At 36.7% G+C, this 23,187-nt stretch overlaps 1 protein-coding gene across 1 annotated transcript; it reads right to left on the reverse strand.

Annotated features, from left to right (window-relative positions):
* Positions 1-288: 288 nt before the first annotated feature.
* Positions 289-1,439, reverse strand: LOC114074032. Its single transcript, XM_027911954.1, has 3 exons — positions 1,341-1,439; positions 486-720; positions 289-431 (listed from the first exon to the last, which is right to left on the reverse strand). The coding sequence occupies exons 1-3, from the start codon at positions 1,437-1,439 to the stop codon at positions 289-291; spliced, it is 477 nt and encodes a 158-aa protein (XP_027767755.1).
* Positions 1,440-23,187: the final 21,748 nt, after the last annotated feature.

A 23,187-nucleotide genomic window follows, 5' to 3' on the forward strand; every position in this document is an offset into this window, starting at 1 on the left:
TTGGTTGGCTTGGCTGGTGCATAGGTTTTGAGGTCTGGTTCCACGTGCATTAAGCCGTGTGAACCCTGTTTAATCTAGGAATTCTAGGTACATTTGGGCATTACTTCGCATAGTTAGTTATTTTCGGGTTGTTACATTATCCCCCCCTTAGGAACATTTGTCCCCGAATGACAATTCTAATTATCTAGCACAATGCCAGTCATATCATAACATATGTACTTTACACAATCAAGCAATAACAACAAAAAATAGAGGAGATTAAGAAACTCAGACTTAAGAGTAGGAAGTCTAACTTCCAGAGCTAAAAATATGAGGATAGCGAGATCCCATATCGGCCTCGACCTCCCATGTAGCATCCTCAACAAGATGGTTTCTCCACAATATCTTCACTGTGGCAACCTCCTTGTTTCTCAGCCGCTTCACCTGCCGGTCTAAAATCTCAATCGGAACCTCCTCATACGACAAGTCTTCATCAACCCCCAAACCTTCAACAGGCAGAATTGATGTTGGATCACCAAGCCACTTTTTTAACATAGAGTCATGAAAGACTGGATGAACAGAAGCTAGATCCGCAGGCAACACCACCTCATAGTCCACCTCACCCACACGCTGTAGAATCTCGTATGACCTAACGTACCTCGGACTCAACTTCATCTTCCTGCCAAACCTCATTACCCCCTTCATGGGAGATATCTTCATGTAGACGCCTCTTCCTGTTATCTGCATAAGAATTGTATCGATTGTAAGTAGTATCCAACCTGTCCCTAATCACCCTGACCTTCTCTAAGGCCTCATGAATGATATCTAGACTCAAAATTGATGACTCTTTAACCTCGAACCACCCTACTGGAGACCTACACTTCCTACCATAAAGTGCCTCAAATGATGCCATCCCAATGATGGAGTGATAGTTGTTATTATACGAGAACTCTACCAATGGCAAATGGTCGTCCCAACTACCCCTAAAGTCGATCACACACGCCCTCAACATTTCCTCCAATGTCTGAATGGTGCGCTCTGCCTGCCCATCTTTTTGAGTATGGAAAGAGGTACAGAGCTTTACCTGCGTGCCTAAGCTCTTTTGGAAGGATCTCCAGAAATGCAAAGTGAATTGAGCTCTTCTATCCAAAATAATAGAAAAGGAACCCCTTCCACCTCACAATCTCATCAATGTAGAGTCTCGCATAATCCTTGGCCCTGTAAGTAGACTTCACAAGGATAAAGGGGGAAGACTTAGTCATGCTGTCCACAATAACCCATATGGAGTCATGCTGTCTCCTAGTCCTCAGAAGACCAACCACGAAGTCCATGTTACTGGCCTCCCACTTCTAAGTGGGAACCTCAATCATCTGAATGAGACCACCAGGATTAAGGTGATCCTCCTTAACTTGATGACGATTCAGACACCTGGCCACATACTCAGCAATGTCCTTCTTCATGTCATCCCACTAATAGATCTGCTTGAGGTCATGATACATCTTGGTGGAACCTGGATGTATCATATACTTAGATCCATGGGCTTCTGCAACTATCTTGGTCCGCAAATCATCCATATCTGGTACACACAGCCTGTCCTGGTACCTAAGTATGCCGTCACCTCCCACAGGAAAGGACTCATTCATCTTTACCTGCACTGAGTCCTTCAACTCCATAAACATAGGATCAAGATATTGACCCTTCTTGACTTCAGCTACCAAGGATGATTCAGAACTAGTAGAACAGAAACACCCCACTAGTAGAGTCAATCAACCACATACCCAGTCTTGCTAGTGTGTGTACATCCTTCACTAACTCCTTCTTCTCATCATCAATGTGGGTTGTACTCTCCATGCTCAACCTGCTCAAAGCATCAGCTACAACATTTTCTATCCTTGGATGGTAGTGGACACTCATGTCATGGTCCTACAACAGCTCCAACCATCTCCGCTGACATAGGTTCAACTCCCTCTGCGTGAACAAGTACTGGAGACTCTTGTGGTATTTGAACACATCCACATGCACCCCGTACAAGTAATGCCTCCACAACTTCAATACAAACACCACAACTGCCAACTCCGGGTCATGAGTGGGATAATTCTTCTCATTAACCTTGAGCTGTCTAGACACATAGGCTATCACCTTACCACCCTGCATAAGAACACAACCCAAACCAACCCTAGATGTGTCACAATAAATAGTGTAACTCTCACCATATTTAGGCAACGTAAGCACTGGGCTTAAGTGAGTCTCTCTTTAAGTTTTTGGAAACTCTTCTCACAAGTCTCCGCCCATTCGAACTTGGATTTATTCTTAGTCAAGGCTGTCAGTGGGGCAACAATCGAAGATAAACCCTCCCAGAAATTTACAGATATCGGTGGGAGTAAGAGGTCTTGGATAGTTCTTAATGTAACAACCCTAAAAATGGTATTTTTCCTAGCTAAGGGTAGTATCTTAATTATCCTAAATATGTAATTAATTATCTAATTAATAAGGTGGAAGGGCAATATTGGGAGAGGGGGCCGAAAATAGGCTCATGAAGTGAAGTCTTGCTCCAACCGGGTTCGAACCTAGGTGGAAGAAATGAATCAAAGTTATTTTTATTTAAGCTATTGAATTAATGTAATTAATTAATAATTCTTATTTATTAGCTGATTAAAAATAAAATAGAAATCAGATTTTTATTAAAATTGACTAAGTCCTAAAACTAGACTCCTAAGCCTCCTACAACTCCCACTCTCTCATGTTTATCTCTCCACTCTCACGCTCAATCTCTCTTATTATTTCTCATGTATTTTCTCTGACAAAATAAGATACAAAATCAGAAAAAATAAACAAAGTTCTTCACACCTGAAGAACTCACACGAGATCACAAGAAAACAAATGTTAATTGCACACTAGGCTAAGGGAGGTTGTCATTCAAGTGGAGTTGATGTTGAGGAGTCTAAGGCGTGTATTGGATGAATTTTTTGGGCAGTAAGTGACGAGTTTAACATCAAAAAGGTATGGGTTTTCTTCTCTCTTGGTCCCATTCCCAAGAGACCCCTTAAGGTTCGTATTATTCATCCTAAAAATAGGATTGTTTCCCCTTTTGCATGCCCCTGTCACTAGCTCCCAATGAATCGTAGGTTGGGTATGATTGCTGGTAGATTTAGGTATATTTTATGTTTTCGTGATGAATATGATTATGTTTGTGTACTTAAAATCGTATGAAAACCAACCATGTATTCGAAATTATGTGCAAGTGTGTGCTGTGCAAATATGTTACAAAGAATAAGGTTCTCGGATTAAGGCTTCGATTTGATAATGTTTTGGTTGTCATTTTACGTGCATAAACCTATGTAAATCGTGATATTCATTAAAATGGAAGTGTGGCTGATTTGCGTATCAATATTTTGGCTAAACGAATCTATGAAAATGCACCCCAAAAAGTGTTAGATGATCTATGAATTCCCTAAGATTTCAAGTGATAATGTTGGTGAAAATAAGCTAAAAAAATGACTAAATTTATATCGAACTTACAAGTTTAGTTTAGTCTAAATGTAGAGGAATAAATCTGGAAATTTAATTGAGTATAAAGGGGATGAGGCCACCAGGATTCGAACCTGTGACCTCACCCGCGTAATGCCTTGAAATCGCAAGAAAATAAATGGGGTCAGGGGGAATCGATATTGGGTATGCTGGCTGAAAATGTAGAGTACAAAAATTAATAAAATAAAATGGGAGGCGTGGGAATCGAACCCACAACCTCCGGGCAGCGAGTGAAGTAAAGGAAAAATAAAAGAAGGGTAATGTGAGGCGTGGGAATCAAACCCACGACCTCAAGGCTGTGAAGGAGAGTAAAGTAGAAAGGGAAAATAACAAATAAATTAAAGTGAGGCTGTGGGGGCTCAATCTCACAACCTCACTGCCAACGCAGAGTCAACATTTAAATGAAATTAAAAGAAGGAGGCTGTGGGGGTTCAAACGCACAACCCCTCGGCCAAGGGAGAGAGTTTCTAAAGAAAAGGAACTAAAAAGAAATGTTGATGTTGGGGCTCGATGTAGGGTCCCATTGTCATGAGGATGAAAAAAAATCAAGGAAAAATGTAAGTGTTGTCCAAGGGATTCGAACTTGGGTTCCATTGCCCAAATTTCCGTATTGATACATAAGTCATACGTGAATTAAAGAATAATGCCACCTACTTAGATCAAAATCGAGATCTTGGCAAATATACAAGATGCATAAATCTTGTACTACATAATCTTAGGAAGATATGAGTCACTTAACAAATTATGAATGAAGCCTCATGGCTTGTATGTATAGACCCATAAGTCTAGCATACGTTTAGAAATAACTGAACCTAATATGTATGTAATGAAATGAAGTAATCCTAGAAGGGTTAAGTACGAGTGTAAAACACACTAAATGGCCAAGTGCATTGGCATACGATGAAATGATTATTATGTAATGAAATTATGAAACCCTAGAAGGGGAAAGTAAGAGTGTGAAACAAACAAATGGCCAAGTGCATTGGCATATAAGGAAATGAACATTCACATAAAATGTGGTGAGTAAGTATGAAGATCAATTGTACTAATGTTAATGAATGTGGTGACAACATGATATGAGGCTAATGTAATAGATGAGAACAATCTCAAATTAGCATATGTAAATGTTACCAAAACGTACTCACCTATGAGAGTGTAAATTTAATGAAGAGACCAGTCTCTATGAACACTCTAATGAAAGTATTGAGATTAACAAACATAATACTAATGATGTAATGAGAAATCATCTATTGATCTATGATGTCCTCATACTAGAAGCCAGCTTCCATGATGTATGAGTTTAATGTAATGGAACTTTATACTGAGCACCAATAGACTAGTTATGAGCGGTGATGCCTTCTTTCTGGAAGGGCGGAGGTTCACGTAACTCTCATAAGATGAGACTATCCGGGTTGCCGGGTATGGGTCTCCTTATATCTCCTAGTGTTCGAACCTATACTGCCAATATAGGGATCTGGCGGGATTAAATTCCCATGTACGCTATCAGGTTTTGGATCACTTTGGCCAGTGATTCCACCTCTTTTCAATGTGGGGGAGACACTAGATTCCATGATGCTCACATGATCTATGTCGGTCAAAACTAAAGTTCCCCATAAATGAATGAGGTCAGCCTCAAATGATGCACATAATGAAATGAACGATACCAAAGGTGTTAGGTTAGGATAATCAGGAGGTGAGCTAGACTCAAGTAATGACACTAGGTTATTCTTGATCATTGCATAGAAAACCCAATGAAAGTCTTAAACTACATCCTAGGTATAGCCGGTGTTCATACTAGCCTATGAACGAAATGAAATGAAATATGTCAAAATGAAGCAGCTCTGTGTTTGCTAATGAAGACTCCCTAGCTAAGGTCCCATATGTTGAGCCCTCATTTTGGAAGGTCTTAATTTCAAGTCCATGATTCCAAGGTCTCATGGCATATGAATGAATGATATGAAATATGTTATGAGCTATATGTAATATGATATGTACTATGCGTAAGATGTTATGTTCTATGTGCAATATGATAAGTATGATGATGTATATTACTCTCATGGCATGACTTTCGTAATCCAAATTTGGAAAGCTAACTGACTTTCCTAATCCAAATTTGGAAAGCTCACTAACTTTCCTAATCCAAATTTGGAAAGTTCACTAACTTTTCTAATCCCAATTTTGCAAGTCAACTGACTTGACTTTCCATAATCATGTTTTTAGGAAAGAGATATTCTTACTCATGAATGTCCTTGGTGTGTGCTTGTATATACCCATACTTAGTACAAGTGTGTACTAATCCTATACTACTCGATATTTTTAGGTGCAGGCACAGGTGGATGCTAGAGCTATTAGGTTGACGTTGCAGCTATCCGAACGTGGAGTTTTCATCCGGACTTGGTAGGCCCTCATGCTTTCAAGGATGTCCACCGTTATTATCTAGCTTAGATGTAGGATTTATATAGTGGAGCATGTTCCACTAGTGTTGCTTTCCACTTTCATTTAAGACTTTGTTTTAATGTCGTTTTGGCAAAAATACGTTTAATGAAATTATGAATTGTTTCTTTAATTTGATTATCCCTATATTAGATGGTTTATTTTTGAATGCATATGATGTTAAGTTTAAAATGTTTAGCATGAAATAAGAAAGAAAAATTTTCAAATTTTCCGCTAAAATTAACCTAGATGAAGTAAGAATGACATTTGTAGCCTTGTCTGCGACCTCTTAGAGGTCAACGACGCCGGTCTCGTCTGGGGTATAGATTCCGGTCGTGACACTTAACAGCCTCAGTCTTCCTGGGCTCCACCACCACACCCTGATCGGACACAACATGACCCAAAAAGGTCACTGATCTAAGACAGGATTCAAACTTGTTGAATTTGGCATACAACCGATGTTGTCTAAGTACCTTCAAGGTTAGTCTCAAATGCTGATCATGATCTTCCTTGGTCTTAAAGTAGATGAGGATGTCATCAATGAATACTATGACGAAAGAATCAAGGTATTCACAGAAGTCTCCGTTTATGAGGTCCATAAATGCAGCTGGTGCATTAGTGAGACCAAATGACATGACTAGAAAATCATAATGACAATAACGGGTATAAAGGCTGTCTTTGGGATATCTTCATCCCTAACCCTAAGCTGATGATACCCGAAACGAAGATCAATATTCGAGAAGAAACTAGACCCTTGGAGCTGATCGAATAAGTCATCTATTCTGGGAAGTGGATACTTGTTCTTTATAGTGACTTTGTTGAGCTGCCGATAATCGATACACATCCTTAGGGTTCCATCTTTCCTTTTCACAAATAGTACTGGAGCGTCCCAAGGGGATATGGTCGACTGGATGACACCCTTATCAGTGAGATCTTTTAACTATAACTTCAACTCGTTGAGTTCAGCTGGAGACATTCTGTAGGGAGGAATTGAAATTGTTTTGGTGTCGGGATCTAGCTCGATACTAAAATCAATCTCTCGAGGGGGAGGCACTCCAGGAAAATCATCGGGGAAAACATCTTGGAACTTACTCACTACAGGCACAGAGTCTATTGAAGGAATATCATGATCTAGATCATTGACACTCAAAAGATGGCATAAAAATCCCTTAGATATCATTTTATTAGCTCTGAGGTTCGATATCAAGGGACTTGAATGACTCGAATTGTACCCCTCCTAGACAAGCTCTACTTCATTAGGAAATAGAATCTCATAACCCTACTACGGCAATCCATGAAGGCATAACATTTATGGAGACAGTCCATACCAAGTTTAATATCGAAATCATTTATTGTTAACTCAACAAGGTCTGCACACATAGTCTTACCACATACTACTATTGGGCAGTCTTTATGCACCCTATCAGCTCTTACATTTTCTCCTAAGGGAGTACTAACTACGATAGGATCATGCAAAACCTCGGGTAGTGTTTCAAAAGAAAAAGCAAACAAGGGAGTCACAAAAGAAAGCATAAATCCTGGATCAAGTAAAGGATAAACCAAGGTTGAGAAAACTTCCAGCATACCTGTGACAACATCAGCACACTTCTCCTGCTCCTCTATGCCCTTCAAGGCATAGAATCTGTTCCTCTTAGGAGGCTCGATTGCAGCAGAATTCTGGGGATTAGGCCTAGGCTAAACATTACCTCCAGCCTGACCCTTATTCTTTGGACGGTCTTTGACCATATGTCCGCTCTTCCCACAACCGAACCAGGCATTTGTTCCTAGTCTTGACTCCCCACTGTGAATACGGCCACACTTGCCACATTCCTTTCTGGGACGCTGCAGATAACCTCCATTGCCATTCTTGGGCTCGGGTCTACCTCTTTTGGGTGTTGCACTCCTCTGAGAGTTAGAGTTCCCTGAACTCTGATGCCCCCTTCTTAAATCTGGGCTGATCACAAACTCTGAAAGTGCTCCTTCCACCACCACGGTTGGGACCTGCTTGGTTAGAAGGTTTAGGCCTAACAATGATGTTTCTAATGTTAGGTTGTGATTTTAATTCTAAAACTTCAATGAAATCATGATAAAGTTTTTCATCAAATGTTGGCTTAAGAAATGAGTTAAATGAGCTTAGTTTTGTAGTCTTTGCACTTTTGTTTCCTTATGTTGATATTGTTGTTTAGATACTCCCCTAAGGTATAATTAATGATGAATTATTGAGTAAAATTTTATAGGTGATAGATGATTTGATTAAAAGGTAAGTTGATTATGTTGTTTAAGCTTTAATTATTAAATGCTCATGAGTGGTATAGTCCACAATCTTGGTGGCAGTGTTTATTTGACTTATAGGAATGTGAAGTTACTTAAATATTGTGAATGAGGCCATGAAGGCTTGTTATGTGAAGTAAGGATGAAAATGGTGTTATTTGAATGAGGCCATGAAGGCTTGTTATGTGAAGTAAGGATGAAAATGGTGTTATTCTTGTTAAATTTTCTTATTGAAGCTATTATTGGAAGTAGGCTAGAGAGTATGCCTAAATGAAGTATATGATTATGTAAAGATTGTAAAGTGTGTGATTTGATGAATGAAGGTCTAAAGCATGTATAGAAGCTAATGTGAATGAAATTATGCTTATGTGTGAGGTGTGCTCACATGTACACACACACACACTTAAATGAATGTATGAAGCCATGTTGAGTAAAAAGGGGAGTCTTGGGGTGAACACTCTTCATGAGTTGAGATGAAGTGTTTAGTAGAAACCTCACTACATCCTAAGAGCTTTATAAGATAGGTTGGAGGATGAATTCCCTTTGTGAGTTGAGATGTGGTGTTCACTAGTTATCCTTAACCTAAAGTTTATAATGTTAAGAATGTGTGGGGAGTTATGCCTAGCACCGAGAAAATATGAAGGAGACCACAAGCCTTAACATCAAAATCATACATCAATAAGTAAGTGGAGACAATTTCATTCATGTCAACAACCTTCATTGTGTAGTTATTAAGACCAACATTTAGCATGTACATCAATACCACTTCATATAGGCTCATACCATGCATTTCATCACAACAAGTAGACCAATACTGCAAAGTCATACTTAATGAACATATACATAGTCACATGCATTAGAACACCTTCCTAGGACTCCCTTAGATATCTACTTGTGCAATGTCTAGGTGGGTTCATTACTTCCACCTATCCTAAGTATCTTCTCTTAGGTTATCCTAGCTAGGATCCTTAGTCATTTAATTCTGTTGTCCATTTTACTTTAGGAAAACTATAGCCTTAACCTACACTAAGACCATGGGTGCTAAACATGGAATTTGGTGTTGTAGAGCCTTACACCAAGGGAAGGTGTTCCACTTAGCCAAAGTAGAACCTTAACATATATACTAGCATACTAATTGTATTTACTTGCTAGATCATATGTGGCAAGCTTAGTTTATGGAACTAAGACATGTACATGACCCTCTACATGCTCATTAGCGTTGGAGCCTCATCTCATGAGAAAACATGGGTGAACCTTCCTCAAAGGGAAGCCACCACCTCATGTGGATCCATACATTAATATTCCTCTAAGGATAGTCAACACTCTATAAGGAAAAAATGGTGAATCTTTCTCCAAGGAAATCAAACACCTCTCATTGTCAAGTTCACTCGGTGCTAACTTAAGTTCCCTTTATTGAAAAGCCTTTATTAAATTATTTCATAAAATAAAGGCTTAGGTTATTTATTCCGCATATGCTTATAGCATATTCAAGCACCGATCTAATTTTAGAGTATTCTTGAGCACACATTTCAAGGCCCCTCTATTACTAGATCTTCATTTATATGTGTTTGTACATATATGTGAGCAAACCTTTCACATAACACATAAATGTCACACAGGTTCATATGCCATTGCATGAGTCTATAAGTGTCACTATATGAGTAATCCTTTTATTTAAACAAACTATGACACTATGTACATCATACTTCATCATACCAGATAAGTCATATTCATAATATGTCCATACATTTATTTTTATGTACATAGAAACCAAACCTAGGAAATATCCTATCAAGGTACACATGTGCAATGATTAGACAAGGTCCATACCCTTGCCCATACTAGTACACCTATCATGTAATCCTAGTTAGGGGATACATAACATTTTTCACATACATATACTTTACATGCATAGTAGTAGACACTAGTGAATATGAGGACAACGTTTCATTAGACACTATGATCCTATAATACTTGTAAGCATGCATGTAGAGTGAGGGTGCGTGTACATCGGTCAATATGATCACATCATGGATATCAACAACACATTGAGGCAGCCACCCTCTTAATACCATATTACACTTTCAAGCATAGACCACACAACAATAATAGCATAGGAGACAAGCCAACTACATATTACACTTAAGACTCCTAACTTTCTCTATTCATGCATTCACATAGAGGTACATAGGTAAGGGATTACCAAATATTGTAATCCATCAAATGGCAGCACCTACACTTTACCCTAATAAAGATATACGCATACTTATACAATAACCATATAACCTAGATCACAACTAGAATAGGAAAGTAAGCATAAGCTTAACATAGTGTGATCATCATAACCACAGACTCATATATTTATAAATTTGCCTTCAAGGCCATAATAAACATGTATATAGATTGAGAAGACGTAAACACCGCCACCATAAGTGGAACATACCACATAATGCCATACAAGGCTTCATCAATTAACAATACTATCGGAAAGTAGAGGAATATAACCATTCATACCAATTCATTAACCTTTGATCATCATTGATCAATAAAATCCTTTTATCAACGTATAAGGAAGTAGATAAACATACATTAACCTAAATGAAACCATACTCAAATCCCTACATAATCAAAATACCATCATAGGGGCACTAATTATCAATTCAATAGTGAGTAGAGGAAATAGGCCATCTTACCAATTTCCCAATGTACTGATCATCATTCATATTTTTCCAATAAAGTACATGATAGGAAGTAGTTAAATAGATACAGATCAAGGCTTAATCATGCTTTATTCTTCTTAGAATATCGATCAAATCACCTACATAACATTATCAATTCCTAAGTAGAATAACCTACATCAACTCATACCAAGCCTTCTTCACTTTGATCAAACAAGATTTATACTTGCAATTTAATCATGATATAAACCTAAGGCAGTATCTACAAGCATTCTATCAAAATCGAATTCAAATTTAATAAATTATAAGATCAATGTTACAGTGAACACGTGGAGATTTAAGGTAGGCATGTTCAAATCTTCATACATTGATCCACATGGTTCCTTAATAATAAATTCATCATCAATACACGTAAATAACAGTATACATAATCAATTCAACGTAAGAGAATCACAAATCTACCAATAGCAAGCCACGATCACCATGCCCATGCAAGGGCTAAATCTAGTTTGGGAAGGGACATGGGCTCATAATGCAATTGGATTAGATTTCATGTTAAAACCAATACATTATAATCAATTCATCATGACTAAGACATTAAAAACGTTTTTAGAAAGAACCAATGGCTGGATTGAAGAAGAAGAGATTTGATTATATTTTATCTTTGAAAACTTTGAGATTAACTCTCCAAGTAAAAGGTTACTTAGAGATGCAAGATAATAGTGCCTTTATCTAGATGAAAACCTCTAAAACTTGATGAAGAACCCATACGAATCAAAGCTCTGAGCTGTTCTTGAGCTTCACCATCAATGGAGGTTTCTAGGAAGAATTGGTTTTGGAAGGAAAGTCTATTTTGTGTTAATTTATTGGGAATGGGTTGATCACGTTTTTGATCACTTATATACACCCAAAAATAATTAAATAAACCAAGTAGGGTCAGCTTAGGACGTGGGGTGAATTTCCCATTCACCTCTTTAATGAAACAGTGTGCAGGCAGTGACATAAGGCCTTCAACGACCGAGTCCAACGACGGGGCGTTGGTCCATCGACGCACTGTCTTATTCCTCTGTCGTTTGGGTTTTAGAATTTCATGTGGACAATACTTCTCCAGTCTATGTTGCCATCGACGCCTCCGCATCAACCGGCGTTGATTGACAATTCCAAGGCCGTGTATCAACAATCTTTGGCTCCTTCTTGTGGGTCCTTTTGCGGGGACATTGAGAAGTCCTACCCGGACGTTTCCAATGTTAATGTGAACATTAACAAGTCAAGGACGTTCCACATTATTTTCAACCAAAAAAATTACTCGCAACACGTCGAAACATGCTAGGCCCCATCAAGACACACACATGCCTGTCTCAAGGACTATCTTTCGACTGTCTCAGACGTTTGACCTCCAAACTTCATAAAAATCCATATACTGCCTATAAACACCACTATAACTCATTTTAAGACTTCATAATCTCATGACATACAAATTATCACGTATAGACCATGATGGACATAGGTGACTAGTCGTGAAATGTCTTGGTTGTCCCTTGATGTTTGACTTTTAAATCACCTCAAACTTTACACACTGCCTCAATACCATATTATAAACAATTTTAGGACCTTATACCCTTAGGACAAACATGTTAGTCTCTGGACACCCTAACTCATTTTGGGGGTCTTACAATATCCCCCACTTGGGAACATTCGTCCTCGAATGACACTTAGAGAAATTTAATCACAACAAGGATATTAATATATCATAGAGAAGATTATAATATAAGTCAATGCACCAAACTTAAAAGGAAAACAACTTCACACCAATTAGCACTCAATGTACACAAGCAAGTCACACCTTCACTCACTCACGCTTATGACATTAAACGCTTAGGAACTTTCCATGTTCATATGAGTAACATCCTTCTCCTAATCATAACTTTGTCATTATACATTATTTTATTAAGATATCATCAATTAATATCACGCATAGGCAGATTCCAAGAGCACTAAAAAAATTAGTTAGGCACTAATACTTTAATGCACATAGACTTGAGTCAATTGAATCAATAAGTATCTTTAATACTCATGCATACCATTCTTAGTTATGCTTAAGGAGGAGTATCATCCTCAACACACATACATGTATCATGAGCTCACACCAAAGAAATGCACAAGCTCAATTCCCTTTTAGAAAGAGAAATTCTCAACTTTTAAACAAAGGCATGCTCATGTTTCCTTCCTAGTGAACTCAAATGGTAAGTCACACCAAAAACATCACAACAATTAGGAAGCCGTTTTACAAAATGTCATTTTCTATCATAGAAATAACCTTCACAGTAAGCATCATTTGGGAAATATAATACTAATCATAGCCACACACAAGACACTTAGCTAAACTTGCTTTCACCTTTTAAGAGTGAGCCTACAATCATGTTTTTCAAGTCATAAAAGTCACATAGTTTTCAAGAGACTCAACACTTTTCATTTTAAAGAGTCTCAACTTATCATTATAAGGACAAATTTTACACATCACAAGTGACTAAAACCATGCTTCTTACTTTATCTTATGAAGTCAATTGCACAACTAAAATTTTAAGATGCACAATCAACATGAGAATACATGTATTTAATCAAACTTCTTTTTTAAATACTTTAAAATCTTAAAAATATCCATAAGATAATGTTAATTAAGACATACCAAACATGTAAATGTTATGCAATTCATACTTTATGCAAAATTCAATTCATGAAAAAGCTTACAAAAATTCATTAGATTCATGCTCAAGCAAAGATCAAAGGACAAGGTGGAAAATATGTACAACCTTACTACTCCATCACAATCTCCCACTTAGGGTAAAACCAATTAAGAGCAACTTAACCGAACCTTAAAAGGATCTTAACTTAACAAACTTCACTTTTCATCACTTAAAAGTGATTACCACTTTAGAAGATATTACAGTAAGTCAACCAAGGCATTCTAAACCTTATCATCTATGCAAATTATCCCCAAAAATCAGGTTAGGACATACTATTCATCCACATAAGGTTTTCACACAATACAATACACACCAAGGTCATGCAACATTAGGGGAAACAATAGAGGGACTTAGCCTTAAAATTTCTTCTTTTTATTTGGACATTACAGTAAGGTGACTTCTAGGTCAATCTAACCCACATGATCACCCTACCAAGAAAAGCATACTACCTTTTCACCTAGGATAAAGTCTATACAAAGGACTCCAATCCATACTAGGGAACTTATCAAGGACCACATTTATATAAAAATAAACATTGAACACTTTTAGGCACATATTCCTAGGGTAGCATGCTTCCATAGGCATTCTCTAAGCATTTAAAGCTTAAATCATATCATTAGGCTACCATCATGTAAAACCATATAGTAACACATCATTCCAAAAGAAACTCATTTTAACCATCATAACTTCCAACATACTTTAACTACATCATGACATACATTTGTCAACATAACATGCCAAAAGTCACCTTCACACAAACTCAATTGAACCATAAAACCATCATAAGCATCAAAACTCACATTTTCTCCCTCAAGCATATATTATAATCTTATCAAGGAAATAACATCTACAAGACCACCATACAAGAAAACATAAGAGAGAGATCTTATAGAGTTAAGTCGTATGGCATGATATGGGAATGATGAAAAAGGAAAACTCTATCGTTCTATAATCTATCGTACCATTTGATGTGTCGCGATTCACTACGAATGATACGAGACTCTACTAGACTTGGCAATATGAGACTTCTTGGACCCTAAACCACTTTCAAAACCTCATGCTCTGATACCATATTTGTCACATCTGGAGAGAACATCCTAAAGTAACATGACGTACTTCACCTCTCGGAGGTCTTAAACAAGCTCATAGTTATCATTCATCGCATTGTCATAGTAAATTTAGCGGAATATTTTAAACTTTTCACAGCACATCATATGCTAGCAACATCACTTCATATATATATAAAATATAAGTCATAATACATATTTAGACCATAAGTCTCTTTGTCATTCTAGACTCAATATCATAAGAATACTATAGGGACACGATCCGTACAACATAATACATAAATATAATACTAAAGAACTTTACAGTAAGCTAAGCATTAGGACATCCTTGGACTGGAGGATTTCTTTCCTTGAGCTTAAGAATCACATATCAAGATCCTCAATCATGTAGATATCCTTTAAGCATCCATAACCTACACTTTGTGTAAAAAGTAGAGAAGAATGGATTTAGTACAAGAATACACTAAGTATGGTAACCATGCAAAAATATGCATTTAAAAGGGACATTTTCATGAAATCATACTTCATGCCTTTTTGAGTAAATCTTCATAAAACCTTTATACAAGAGAATTTATATCATTCTCATGGTTCATATATACATATTAAAAATATAAACATACGATAAGATCACATATAGAATTTAAAGCCACTTTTAGGGTTACTTTACAGTGAACTATTTTGCTTTATAGTGAACTTCCCTTCTTTTAATTTCTAGTCTTCCCAAGTATCCCTCTAGTGATACTTGGTGCAATGCATCACCTTAAGGCTACAAGGAAACCATACATACGATTAACACAAGCCCACACATACCATTATAGAGTATATACACCACAAGACATCTTCATGTTAAGACCATAAAGCATTACAATGAACTTTACTTATTATTTACGTATACCAATTTTATCAGATCCCGAAAATGACTTAGGTAAAGTTGGAGACTAACATGGTTGTCGTGATGGTATAATGTCCTAAATTGGTATATAATGTGGTATAGAGTCAATAGCTAAGAGTTTAGGTGCAATGGAAGTCAAACGTCAAGGGACGACCAAGACGTTCGACGACTAAGTCACCTTTGTGCCTCATATGTGGTTTTATGTGTTTACGTGTGATTTATGATGTTATAAGGTCCTTAATTGAGTTTTTATGATGTTTATACACAGTGTGTTAATTTTCCTAAAGTTTGGAAGTCAAACTTAAAAGAACATCTATGACGTTTGAAAGGTTTTCCTTGAAATGATGTTGCGTGTCTATGTATGTTTCATCAAGTTTTACGTGTTTGTTTTGGATGATATTGATGTGGGAGGTCCTAAAACATTTGGGTACGACTCCATGTAGGACCCATAAGGGGCCCAAAAGAAGGACCCGAACTTGGAGCCCAAAACTGAAAGGCAGTGGCAATTGACTGACCCAAACGACGGCCGGTCGACCAGGCGACGGACCGTCGATGGGTCTCATTGATGGAGCCATGATTCCTTCAGATTGAGGGGATACTGAAGTCAAACACGAGACACCATCGACGGGGTGTGGTCTCATACACAGACCGTCGATGGTGGGGCGTCGATGGTGCTCTGAATTGCTGCAAGTTTTTCTTCTAAGGCTTGGGGTTTTTGAGAAATTCACCCCAAGTCTTATAAAATGTGAGAAAGGTTTTTCTAAGTGTTAAGGGGTATTTTAAGAGTATATAAGTGATTAAAATCTTATTTAAACCCTAACACCTAAATCAAAACACATTCCCTCCTAAAGTTTCTTCAAAAACCTCCATGAGAGTTCAAGGTGAAGACGGAGCTTGAAGATGGATCTTCAATGGAGTTTCTTATTCAATTATCATTGGGTTCTTCTAATAAGGTATGGGTGTTCTTAATCTTAGGCTTGCTATCACCTTAGAGCCAATTTCAAAGATGATTTTCAAAGATTTCAAAAAGATGAAAAAGTATAATTTCTACTCTAAGTCTTGGGTTCTTGCACGAAACGTTTTCAAATCTTAAGGTATGATGTTATTGATGTATAATTGATTTTTTCTAATGAAATTCTCCATGAACCCTTGAACTTCACAAATCTCTGAATTTGACTAAAATATGGATTATGTGATCATGCTTTGATATTGATGAATTCATGTGTAGATTATTATGGGCTTTTGATTCATGTATAGAATATGATTATATGGTTTATAGGATGTTTCAGTTTTATCAATTGAGTATTGTATATTCTTAGATCTACTGAATATTAGGCTTATTGAATTGATATTGACTTAAGGCTTATGAATTCTAATGTAGTTTTTGATGGGTCATCTAATGATGTGATAATTATATTCAATTGATATCTAGGTTGTATTATATTGATGAATATGTAGTGTATTGACCTAGTTTCAATGAGTATTGTTATAATTGTATTGCATTGATGTTCATGGACATGGGTAAGGCCCTTATGGTACTAAATTGGATGATTTAGCTTTGGAATCGAAGTGGTAAGATGGAGTGGGGGTATGCTGCTCTAATTCCATTTATTTCATGTTAATTGGACTTCAATTATGTTGTCATTGGTATGGTCCACTTATGGTGGCGGTTCAATGTGAACTGATATGGCCTTGTCGGTGTTACTTTATGCAATATGATGATCATGGAATTATCGGCACTACTTAAAGTATTGGATGAATTTGTAATTGATTTATGTGAAGTATGAGCGCATCTATCTATAGGTGAAGTAATGTGAAATTATATGTTCTTTATTTGTATGTTAGGAGATCATGTATATTATGGCTATGTGTTTATATGTGTAGTCTTAGGGTTGATGCATGGTTGTTCCTACTTGATTATATGAGTCTATAATGGTTATGTTGATGATTATATGGTAGTGTATAGGATGGCATAAAGATGACAATGGTTATCCCTAAGTGGGCTAAATAATGACATGTAATATGTTAAGGTGAAGCATGTGATGTCTTGTCTTGGTTGACTTGTATCCCTTACTAGATGCATGTATGATAATGAATATGTGATGTCTTGACTTAGGAATCTAAAGTCTCTTAGTCTTGAAAGTATGAATGATAGGTGAGACCTTGAATGATGATAAGAGGGTCCTTTATGTGAACCTTGAACCTAGTGGTAAGGTTATGAAACTTGAAGTCGAAAGCCGTAATGGTATCCTTCATGTAATGAATGATGGAATTAAGGTTGATTGGCTGGAACGGAATCATATCAAACCTTAGGAAAGTCATGATGAGCTTTTTGTCGCCATTGGAAGGCAGCTCTTAGAGGAACTCTTTTGTAGGGAAAATGTAATTGGGTTATGAAGTTGATATGGAACCCCTTTGTATGAATCTTAATGTGAATTAATCTATGAGAAAAAAGGCTAGCCCCGAGTGAGTATGGTAAAGGAAGTAGGTCTATTTAAAGGATGAAGCTAGAGTACAAAGTAAGCCCTTCAAATTCCTTAACCATGTGCCTACATGGGATGTGTCCAAGTTCTACCATTGGCAAGTACATAACCCTCCATAGGAGTAGGTTACAACTCCGTATTCTATGCTTTGATATCATGGTCTATGTTAGTTATTGCCTATTCTCATCATATGGGATACCTACTAGCATTAGAGAAGTTCTATGAAGTTTAGGTGGTTGTATGAAACACTATCTAGACATTGCACAATAGGCTTTGAATGTGTTAGTTGGAGTCCCTAGGCCTTGTCCAAGACCAATACTTGAATGTCCTTATGTGATTAAGTCTTAAATGAATTAATCAATGTAATAACTTAATTTAAGAAAGTATGTTAAATGAATAAGTACTTATCTAGAGTAGTTAAGGGTTGTCTAGTTTATAGGAATGGTCACTTTTTATCTTACCTAGATAAGTCTTAAGAATGACTCTAGTTAGGGAAGATGGTTGATTATGTGGACATGATCCAAACTTAGGTATTCTTAATAATTACTTAGGTAATCTTGAAGAGGTCAATCATGGGCGTTATCTTCTTGATTTACTTAAGTAAGTCTTTTGGTAGCCCTAGGAAGAAGAATGTCATATTATCTATGTGCTGATTTGTTAAATGAGAATGATTCTATCTTAGGTAATCTATAAGATCCCTTGCGTGTGTGTGAAAAGGGAATTTATGGGCGGTCGCTCCACACTCACTCAAGTGAACCTTGGAATCACCTTTGGTAGGAGATTCTCATGTTAATGTGCTTAATGTATTGTAAGCGAATATGTCTCATTCTAAGTAGTCTTGAGGATCATTTAGGCATGCTTAGAGAGGGTGTATGGGGGCTCTATCTTTGTGTTGCTTGAGTGAGCTTAGGATAGGTTTTAGTGAGAGGATTATATGCAAAAAGGTTTGTAAAGTGAAGCTAAGGAACTTAACTTTACAGTGAAGGAACTTCACTGTAGTAGTGAATCCTTCATTGTAACAGTGAAGTAGCTTACTGTAATGTTTTCCTTAAAATTTGGTAATTGCTTAAATGATTTCTTATGCATTTATAAAGTGTTAAATGTTATTCTTATGGTTACAATATGATGTTTAAATCAAAATTCATGAAAAGCATGTTATTTATTAAATGTCCCTTTTTTCATGGTTTTTGCATGGCTTACATACTTAGTGCATCTAATGTGGTAACCCCTTATTTTCCCTTTTGGATTAAAGTGTAGGGAATTGGAAGTCTTGATGTACCATGGAGGATGGATAGGTTTCTAAGGGTTAAAGATGAAGTATTGGTGAGTCCTCATCGATTCGAGGACAATATCCACATGTTTCTTTATGTCTTAGTCTTTATTTTTTGTCTTGTATGGGTTTAGTTCCAAGTGTTGTATACTTTAAAGTTTAGATGGTTCAAAGAGATGTTGTAAAGGTTTAAGTTTTAAATGAAAGTCTTCCGCTTGTGTAATGTTTATGGACAGAGTTCTTCGTGTGTGAAGAAAGTTTTAAATTCTTACTCATTTTAGTATGTTTATTATGCAATGAATGATACGATTGTCTTAGATAAGACTTATTGAAGTCTCATTTGCCATGTGGCGACACAAGGACGCTCTAACATGTAGGGTGTACTTGCGGGTCGTGACAAATTTCACTTTACATAGAACATTCAAAGACCTTACTTATAATCCCAATCTAAGTATACTAGTGCAATGTACATGTGAAGCCCCATAACCCCACACATACTTAGTAGAACTATCATGAGACCACAAGCCTTACCATCCAATTCATGCATCAATAAGTAAGTGAAGACAACTTCATTCATGTCAACAACCTTCATTATATAGTCATTAAGATCAACATTAAGCATATACGTCAAGACCACTTCATAAAGGCTTATACCACTCATCACATCAAGTAGACCAATACTACGAAGTCATGCATAAGAAACATATACATAGTCACATGCATTAGAACACTTTCCTAGGACTCCCTTAGATATATACTTGTGAAATGTCTAGGTGGGTTCATTAATTCCACCTATCCTAAGTATCTTCTCTTAGGTTATGCTAGTTAGGTTCCTTATTAATTTACTTCCATTGTCCATTTAACTTTAGGAAAACATAGCCTTAGCCGACACTAAGACCATGGGTGCTAAATAGGGAATTTGGTGTTGTAGAGCCTTACACCAAGGGAAGGTGTTCCACTTAGTCAAAGTAGAACCTTAACTTATATCCTAGAATACTAAGTGAATTAACTTGCTATATCATATGTGGCAAGTATATTTTATTGAACAAACAGATATACACGACCCTCTACATGCTCATCAACACTGGAGCCTCATCTCATGAGAAAACATGGATAAACCTTCTCCAAAGGGAAGCTACCACCTCATGTGGATCCATAGGTGATTATTCCTGTAAGGGAAGTCAACACTCTATAAGGATAAAATGGTGAATCTTTCTCCAAGGAAAGACAACACGTCTTATTATCAAGTTCAATCGGTGCTAAGCTAAGTTCCCTTTATTAAAAAGCCTTTATTACATTATTTTATAACATAGGCTTAGTATATTTATTTCTCATATGCTTATAGAATATTCAAGAACCTAACTAGTTTTAGAGTACTCTTGAGTACACCTTTCAAGGCCCCTCTACTGACTAGATGTTCATTCGTGTGTGTGTACTTATATGTGAGCAAACATACATAACACATAAATGTCACACATGTTCATATACCAATGTATGAGTCTATAGGCATAACTATATGAGTAATACTTTCATATAAACACACTAAGACACTATGAACATTCATACTTCATCATATCATATAAGTAATATTCATAATATGCCCATACATTCATTTTCATGTACATAGAAACCAAACCTATAAACTATCCTATCAAGGTACACATGTGCAATGCATAGACCAGGTACCATACCATTTCCCATACTAGTACACCTATCAAGTCATCCTATTTAAGGGATACATAACATTCTTCACATACATATACTTTGCATGCATAGTAGTAGACACTAGTGAATATGAGGACAACCTTTCATTAGACACTAGGATCCTAGAATACTTGTAAGCATGCATGTAGAGTGAGGGTGTGTTTACTTTGGTCAACATGATCACATAATGACTATCAACAACACATTGAGGCAGCTACCCTCTTAAGACCTTATTACAGTTTCAAGCATAGACCACACAACATATAATAGCATAGGAGAGAAGCCAACTTCATATTACACTTAAGACTCCTTACTTTTTCTATTCATGCATTAACATAGGGGTGCATAGGTAAGGGATTACCAACCATTATAACCCATCAATTGTCAAAACCTACACTTTACCCTAACATAGATATACACATGTTTATACAATAACCAATATATTTAAGATCACAACTAGAATAGGAAAGTAGGCATGAGCTTCACATAGTGTGATCATCATTACCACACACTCATATATTCATCAATTTTCCTTCAAGGCCATAATTGAAATATATATAGATTGACAATACGTATACACTGCCACCATAAGTTAACCATAGCACACAATGCCATACAAGGCTTTATCAATTAACAATACTATAGAAAAGCAGAGGGAATGAGCCATTCTTACCAATTCATCAACCTTTGATCATCATTGTTCAATACAAGCCTTTTATCAACATTTAAAGTATAAGGCCGTATCTAAACATACATTAACATAAACGAAACTATATTAATATCCCTACATGATCAAAATACCAACATAGGCACTAACTCTCAATTTAATAGAGTACATGCTAGGCAGTAGCTAAAGATAAAGAAATCAAGTCTTAATCATGCTTTATTCATCTTAGAATATAGAGGACATCACCTATATATCATTAAATTCCTAGACTAGAAGAACCTAGATCAACTCATACCAAGCCTTCTTCACTTTGATAATATAATATTTATACTTACAATTTAATCATGATATAAACCTAAGGCAGTAGCTACAAGCATTCGATCATAATCAAATTCCAATTTTATACATTATAAGATCAATATTATAGTGAACACATGGAGATCTAAGCAAAGCATGTACAAATCTTAATACATTGATACAGATGGATACTTCATCATCAATTCATCATAAATACACATAAATAACGGTAGACATAAGCAATTCAACATAAGCGAATCAAAAATCTACAAATAGCAACCCATGATCATCATGCCCATTCAAGGGTTAAATTGAGTTTGGGAAGGAACATGGGTTCATGATGCAATTGGATTAAATTTCACGTTAAAAACAATACATTATCATAAATTCATCATGATTAAGCCATTAAAAGCGTTTTTATAAAGAACCTATGGTTAGATTGAAGAAGAAGAGATTTGATCGTATTTTCTCTTTGAAAACTTTGAGATTAACTGCCCAAGTAAAAGGTTACTTAGAGATGAGGATCACTATACCTTTATCTATATTAAAACCTCTAAAACTTGAATAAGAACCTACAGGAATCAAAGATCCAAGCTTTTATTGAGCTTTACCATCAATGGAGGTTTCTAGGGAGAATTTGTTTTGGAGGGAAAGTCTATTTTGTGTGAATTGGATAGGTTTGGGTTGATCACATTTTTGCTCACTTATATACACACAAAAATAATTAAATAAACCAAGTAGGGTCAGTTTAGGACGTGAGGTGAATTTGCCATTCACCCCTTTAATGAAACAATGCGCAGGCAGTGACACAAGGCCTGCTTCGACAAACACCAACGACGGGGTGTTGGTCCATCGACGGACCGTCATGTGCCTCCTTCGTCTGGGTCTAAGGCTGTAATGTGGCCAAAACTTCTACAGGATAAGTACACATCGACGCCTCCCCATCGACGGAGCGTCAGTCCACTAATGGGCCGTCGATTGAACTAATCGATTGACACTTCCAAGGCAATATCTCGACAACCTTTGGGTCTTTCTTGTGTGCCCTTTTGCAGGGACCTTGGGAAGTCCTAACATGACGTTCGAAATGTACATATGAACATTAACAATTCAAGGACCTTCCACATAAGTTTCACCCAAAACAATGCACGCAACACGTCCAAACATCAAAGACCCC

Source organism: Solanum pennellii, chromosome 9 (genome assembly GCF_001406875.1).
Source record: "Solanum pennellii chromosome 9, SPENNV200".
Taxonomy (NCBI): domain Eukaryota; kingdom Viridiplantae; phylum Streptophyta; class Magnoliopsida; order Solanales; family Solanaceae; genus Solanum; species Solanum pennellii.

Excerpts from the sequence above, each read along its gene's own strand:
- LOC114074032 (XM_027911954.1), bottom strand. The coding sequence starts at position 1,439 with ATGAAGAAGGACATTGCTGAGTATGTGGCCAGGTGTCTGAATCGTCAT. Across the intron at positions 721-1,340 it reads GTCTCATTCAGATGATTGAG|ATAACAGGAAGAGGCGTCTA; the intron begins GTTCCCACTTAG and ends ATTCTTATGCAG. Across the intron at positions 432-485 it reads ATCAATTCTGCCTGTTGAAG|ACCGGCAGGTGAAGCGGCTG; the intron begins GTTTGGGGGTTG and ends TTGAGATTTTAG.